Source organism: Echinops telfairi, unplaced genomic scaffold (genome assembly GCF_000313985.2).
Source record: "Echinops telfairi isolate 266 unplaced genomic scaffold, ASM31398v2 ScPeMD7_7457;HRSCAF=8495, whole genome shotgun sequence".
In the NCBI taxonomy this organism is placed as follows: Eukaryota; Metazoa; Chordata; class Mammalia; order Afrosoricida; family Tenrecidae; genus Echinops; species Echinops telfairi.
Genome location: NW_022111357.1, coordinates 3,285,154 through 3,292,192, shown reverse-complemented (window position 1 = coordinate 3,292,192; position 7,039 = coordinate 3,285,154). Strand labels below are relative to the sequence as shown.

At 45.6% G+C, this 7,039-nt stretch overlaps 1 protein-coding gene across 1 annotated transcript in view; it reads right to left on the bottom strand.

Annotated features, from left to right (window-relative positions):
• PPT1 (palmitoyl-protein thioesterase 1) overlaps positions 1-7,002 on the bottom strand; it is a 25,172-nt gene extending 18,170 nt beyond the window's left edge. Inside the window, exons 1-5 of the mRNA XM_004704938.2 lie at positions 6,867-7,002; positions 2,416-2,525; positions 2,044-2,171; positions 1,628-1,698; positions 416-518 (exon numbers count right to left, since the gene is read on the bottom strand). Of these exons, the coding sequence (XP_004704995.1) occupies positions 416-518; positions 1,628-1,698; positions 2,044-2,171; positions 2,416-2,525; positions 6,867-6,990 (536 nt within the window). The 5' untranslated portion in view covers positions 6,991-7,002. The remainder of the gene's footprint in view (positions 1-415; positions 519-1,627; positions 1,699-2,043; positions 2,172-2,415; positions 2,526-6,866) is intronic.
• Positions 7,003-7,039: the final 37 nt, after the last annotated feature.

Genomic DNA, 7,039 nt, shown 5'->3' with positions numbered 1-7,039 from the left:
AATGGGGTTTCAGGATCAATTTTTAACAAATGGCCCAGTGGTTCAGAGCAGATATTTAAGTTTGAAAATAACTGAAATAGAACGCACCCTGAAACTGATTCTGTATGTTTTAAATACTAAAAACAGTCATGAAGTTGGGGACCCTCATGTGGATATGACTAACCTCATGCTGATGCTAACTGTAAGAATCTGTTCTCCAAATGCTAACAATAATTCCTTGGGGTTAGCACGATCTAAACGTTTTTACAAAAACTTTTCAGCTGAACACCAGCAGCAACTACTCCTAGCATGAAAGTCAATGTGTTACTTTGTGTGCATAGTGATGGTTCTGCATGCTTCCCACACATGCTGTCCTTCTTCTTATTAGGACATCACCCAGACATCATACCATTCAATAGTGCAGTCAGACACATACCGTTCTTGAATGGCTTTGGAGTATGCCCCAACATTCAAGGTTTTCCTGATCCAATCACAGACATGAGAGCTCTCTCCTGGGCATCGAGGGAAGCCAAAAACACCTGCATTGGTGAAAGACAAATCTCCGTTCCTTCAATAGCAAGTATTAATGCATAAGACACTGTAAGATTCCAAAAACACCGCCAGGCAGACCCTGATCTCCAGGAAGTGAGGCACTGAGAACTCGTCCTGTAACGGGACCCTGCTCGGCCTGGGAGTCGCTTCTCTTGCTGTTTCACTAGATTGGGTTCACTCTCATCTCGCAGGTTTTAGCTTAGAGATGCTGTATCTGACAACTCTATCTGAATAAAGAACAAAAACAAAAAAACCCCACCCTTCTCCTGCCTCCTCCTCCAACAGCATTAAACTTTCACCCTCATCAAAGCCATTCTTTTGAGAACCAGGCAAAGTTCTAAGCACATATGGGCAGCAATTAACTTCATCCTGACATTCCGTGGAAGAGATAGTATTTGTCCCATATTACAGATAAAACCAAAACTGCTGCTATCAACTTGATTCCTTTTCTAGCAACCCAGGAGAGCTGTAGCAGCCCATAAAACTGCCCAGAAGGTTTCCAAGGCTGTAACTCTTTACAGAAGCAAACTGCCACACCTTTCTCCTGCACAGCAGCTAGTGGGTTCCTGAGCAACAGAGTGCTTTAACCACGGTGCCACTAGGGCTCCTTACAGCCATCAGAACAGAGATAGAATTGTAGTCCAAAGACATGCCCTTCCCCAAGAGGATGCCTTTCTGTTTAAGTTAAAAACCTGTTGTACTTTAAAAGCTTTAATTTCCAATATTAATTTAATAGGCAAAAAGAACATACACACCAAGATTCAAAAGGACATTGCCAATGTCAGGAAACAGGAAAACGTGTTAGGTTTTCCTAACTCTTCAATCACCATGTGCACGTGGCTACAACTACCTTACCTCTGGGAAAACGTATCTGTTTACCTTGGAGAGAAGCAGACATCCCCCTACTGTACCACCTGTGTTCAAGTTCTATGGGGCTCTAAATCTGCCCATTCACGAATCCTGGTCACTTTTAGTATCATAAGCTGGCGAAAGAGGATGTTGCCTGACTGGCTGGCTTCTTGTGCTAAGCGAGCTACCTGGATTTCTTTAAATGGTCACATGAGTTAGAACAAAGAACAAAAGAGGCCAAGGTCACCTTGATGTTGTCCCCCAATGGAAATAAGATTGAACATGGGAGGTGATGGGCATCTCTGAGCCACAGCCCTCCTGGAAAGAAAGGGGGAAACAAGGTTACCAGTGCTGACTAAGACATGGAAATGAACCATTCACATCATTACCACTCGACAGAGGAAGTGTGGAAGCCTCAGTGCCCTCCCGAAGCCATCCAACTTCTACAGTTTTCCTCCCATCCGCCAAACACAATTCTCGGTTCTTCACAAAAAAATAAGTTCCATCAAGCTTTTTACATGGACTTCTTTTTTTTTTAAACTGGTCTCCCTCTTAAGATAACTGAGGATCCCAAAAGAATTAAGAGGTGTGAATCTCTTGTAATAAAAAACAAAACAAAATCCATCCCACATCAGTGGTGCTAGGTGATAGAAAGGGACTTACAGAAACTGGCCTCCCTGGGAGAAGCCCATAGCGTTGTAGCCTTCCTGCAATTTGGGATCGTTGGCGAGTGTCTGGCACACTGTTGACACCTGGGAGTTGACATTCAAGAAGAAGCTGTTCTCCACATCCTAAAAGAGGACCCACAGAGATGGGGAAGGTTGGTGAGAATGACCACTGCATGGCCTCTAAGAGGTGAGCCAGCAGGCCTGGGGTCCTCACACAGCCACTCAAAGGAGCTAGTCTATCACTGTGTGATAGCTAAAAATGTAAAGTAAAGCTTTCAAATGTAAAGTCACGCTTTCGGCCTATGAAGTCAGTCAGTCAACTTTTAAACTTTAAAATGTAAAGAAAGAGAGCTGTGAAGGGCCTTACCTCTATCAGTGTCTTCCCAATCTCCAGCGACAAGACATAAATTCCAGGTATTTCCTTCTCCACCATTTTTTTAACAGCACCCATGCTTAAGGGATTACAACAGCTGTCTCCTGCCCAACAAGAACAATGATGGAAACTCATGAGTCGAAGCAACATTATTTGCATCTATAATAGAGAACGGTGTATAGATGGACAGTTTATTGGTGGTGACCAGGGGAGGGTCCTGGTGGTGCAGTGGGCTAGACACTGGACTGCTAACCATAAGGTCAGCAGTTCAAACCCACCACTTGCTCTGAGGGAGTAAGATTAGGTTTTCTGCTCCCATAAAGACTTATAGCCTCGGGAACCCTAATATAGGGTTGCTATGAATCAGAACTGACTCCATGGCAGTGAGATAGGATTTTTTTTCTCACCAAGGTGAAGGGGGGCGCGGCGATAGGTGCCATTATATAAGCAGTGGGTTTCAGTTTATGATGATGGGAAATTTGGTAACAAACATGGGTGATGGTTGTTAGGTGTTATTGAATAGGCTCCAACCCATAGGGACCCTATGCTCAATACAATGAAACACTGCCCGGTCCTGCACCATCCTCACAATTGTTCCTGTGCCCAAGCCCATTGATGGACCACTGTGTGACTCCATCTCATCAAGGGCCTTCCTCTTTTTCACCACCCCTCCACTTTACCAAGCAGATGTCCTTCTCCAGGGACTGGTCTCTCCCGTGCACATGTCCAAAGTATGTGAGACGAAGCTAATCATACTGGTTACACAGTATGATTAACATACACCCACTCCTCACTTATTGACACGGTTAGGTTCCAAAGACCAGGTCCTTGTGTGAAAATCACTGTTATGCAAAACTGGAGGATGACAATGTCAGATCACATAATGATGGATGCCTGCTTTGTTACCTAACTGTCAAACTGCTAAGAATCACGGTCCAGTCAGGTTGACACATAATTTTAACCATCAAAGCCAGCATTACTCTTCACTAGCCCCTGGAGTTTGTTCCTGTCAGACTGTGCTGTGAATGCACAAAAGTCAGGCAGTAGATTTTTTACCATGACAAATTCAAAACATTACAATAAGAACTAGATGATAAATAAGGAGTATCTGACATCACTACATTGTATATGTGAAAATGTTATTATATGCATCTATCCTTACAATAAAAAGATAAATAGAATGGAGATTCAGTAGAAAATGTAAAGCGAAATGGTTGGTTTCCTTGGTCAATTTTATTTTTCAAAATCAAACTCCCTGCCAGTCCTATAGAAGAAAACAGAACTGCCCCTGTGGGTTTATAAGACGGTAAGTGTACTGGAGTAGGAAGCCTCATCTTTCTCTTGTAGAACCACTGGTGACTTTGAATTGCTGACCTTCTGGTTGGCATCCCAATGAGTAACCCACTTATGTGTAGGTAAGATTTAAAAAACGTTTTTTTAAATAAGAGAAATATTGATATGTCAATACACTGCCTTTTATGTTGGTGTGTGGTTTGATGACTAGCAAAGTATTTTCCAAATGAAAATGACACTAGTTGCTTCGAAAATCAGGTTTGTAAAATAACAAGCTTCAGCAAGGCCATTGAGACACCACATTTAGAATGGAAAAATAAGCAGAGATCACTTATCATGCGAACATTGAGGTTAAAGCGTTTCAGGAGCTGATCTATCTTAAGGGCCAGAACTAGAGTGAAGCAAGTAAGAGGCCTAAGGCGGACCCTGAACTTGCACAAACGTGAAAGTGAGCACTTCCTTACAATTTGTACCCTAATCAAAGCTCCTGCCTCTACCTACTTCCATCCCTGTTTCTCTTCCTCTCTCATGGAGCCAGAGCTAAGAACCAGAAGCAACCTGAGTGGCCAGGGGGTAGAAGTAAATTGAGATCGTTTCCCATTTTGAACTTGTTGTTACGTGCCATCGAGTCGCTTCCAGCTGAGAAACCCTGGGTACCACAGAATGAAACACTGCCTGGGTCCTGTAGCATCGTCACCATCGTTGTGAGGCCTGGGACCATTGCTGCAGCCACTGGTCTATCAATCTATCTCCTTGAGGCTCTTTCTTCTTTTTTGCTGACCTACTTTCCTCAAGCATGATGCCCTTCTCGAGGGACTAGTCTCTCCACATAATGTGCCCAAAGGACATGAGACGCAGTCTCTCTCTCACTCACTCACTGCCATCAAATGGATGCCGATGCATGGCAACCCTATGTACAGGACTGTGTTAGTCTGGGTACTTTAGAGAAACAAATCCACAGAAACTCATATTTATAAGAGAGTTTTATATAAAGGTTAAGTGCACATCAAGAAAACACCCCAATCCAGGGTTGCCCAAGCCCACAAATCCAACATTAACCCATATGTCCAACACCAGTCCTCAAAGTCCTCCTCCATCTCACAAAGCACATGCAATGATGCCGACTGCAGGAGTAAAGCCAAACCAGTGGGGTCTCCACATGGCTGCTCCAGCACCCAGGGCTGCATCGGGGTGAGTCCATGTGGCTTCTCCTCAGGGATGTCTTGCAGAAAGTGAGTCTTGCCAGCTAAGCAAGGAACTGGCTAAGGCAGCTGCATCCTGGTCCAACCATCACAAAGCAAGAAACCTGAGAACTAGAAAGGCGAGGCTCATTGAGCCATTTATCGCTCCACCCTTAATTAACCCCACATGTGTTTATTGCCCAGGTTGGCACAATAAACTTTAACTATATCAAGGGTAGAACTATCCTTGTGAGTTTCTGAGACAACTCTTTTCAGGAGTAGAAAGCTCCATCCTTCTCCGAGGGAACAACTGATGGTTTTGAACTGCTAACCTTGCAGATCACAGACCAGCATGAAACCACTGTATCACCGGAGTTCCAGATGAAGTCCAGCCATCCTTGTTTATGAGGAACATTCTGGTTGTATTTCTTGGAAAGAGGTATTCGTACTGCTGGCAGTCCATGACACCGTCAATGTCCTTCTGCCGTCTCCCTTCTTGATTGTGCGGCTTTCATATGCATGTGATATGAATGAAAATCCCATGACTTGGCTCAGGTGCACCTTAGTCCTCAAAGGGACAGCTTTGCTTCTCAACACTTTAAAGAAGGATTTTGGGGTGCGTTAACCAAGGAGATATACACATTGTCTGATTTCTTGATTGCTACTTCATGGGTGTTGATTGTGCGTCCAAGTAAATCTAAGACTTTGGCAATTTCAATATTTTCAAAAATGTTCACAGTAAGCAACACCATGATAAATTGGAAAAAGCTCAAGTATATTCACCCTGCAGGTGATCCGCATCCTGTTTCACAGCTTTAAACATTATCCATCCGCCAAAAGCTCCCAACTTAAATCTCCAAGCTGTTATCTCTGTCCCAGACCCCACACTCCAAATGCCAGTACATCGTTTCCTCGATGTCCAACAAGCATCTCAATCTTACTAGGTCTAAATTCACCCTCTTGATCTTTTCCACATCCCCGGGTTGATCACCAAGGTTTCCCCACTGTGAGGAAATGACAATTTCACCCTTCTCGTTTTTTTCCGTGCCAAACCCATGAAGTCATCTTTGTCTTCTATCTAATGCACTAACAAATCCATCAGTTCCGCCTTCAAGTTATGTCCGGCCTGTGACTCTTTCTCAATGCCTTTGCTGTTAGGATACTGTCACCTCTTGTTGAAATTATCTCATACGTTGAAATTATCTCCTAAGTGCTTCACTTGTCTTCCCGCAACTCTCCATGACTCACTACAATCTCTTCTCCAAGGAGCAACCTAAGTCTGATCATGCCACTCATTGATCAAAGTCACACAAGACCTGTCTCCCTCCACCTCTGGGACCTACACCTGTCCCCTTCTCCTGGTTCCAGCAATGCAGCCAGCCCGACCTGACCTGAATGCTTTCCCTTGTACAAGCCAAGGCTTCCTTATTCCGAGACTTTGCCATTGCTGTTCCTTCTACCAGATATCCACATGTCCTGACCTCTGACATCTACGCCTAATCCCTCCCTACTGTCCTGTTGCCCATTGCACTTCTCACCAGCCTGTCTCTCCCACTGGACAGAAAGCGCCCAAAGAGCAAGCAATCTATTAGTTATTGTATCCCCAGAACTAGTATCTGTTAAAGGAGTGGGCGAACTCTCGGCGCCTAACAAATCCCTGCCGATGGTGAAAGAATAAAAGAATGGAAGCCCTGGTCTTGTAATGAGGTCAATTGCAGGATGCTGCCCTGGACGCCACTGCTGCTGGGACCCAACAAGGCGGCATGCAACCCCCGAGCGCAGCTCGCAGCTCACAGGGAGCTCCCTCGAAAGCCGGCTCCCGTCGCCTGGAAACGCAAGGCAGCGAGCCCCGCAAATGCGAAATCGCCCGCCCCGCCGGGCGCTCCGCGGACCCCCGGAGCCGCACTTCACAGGCGCGAAAACAAAGATGGGAACGGGAGGCGGGGTGATTGAACCCTTCTTTTCACTCACCCATCCCGTGCCAGATCACCAGCGGCAGCGGCGTCGGCGGGCTGCGATGCCCCCGAGCCCAAGCCGCGCAGAACGCGGGCAGGAGAGCGACTGCCAAGAGCCACAAGCAGCCGGGCGAAGCCATCTTGACTCTCAATCACATGAGGGAGGACCGGCTGGTGCGCGACTCTGGC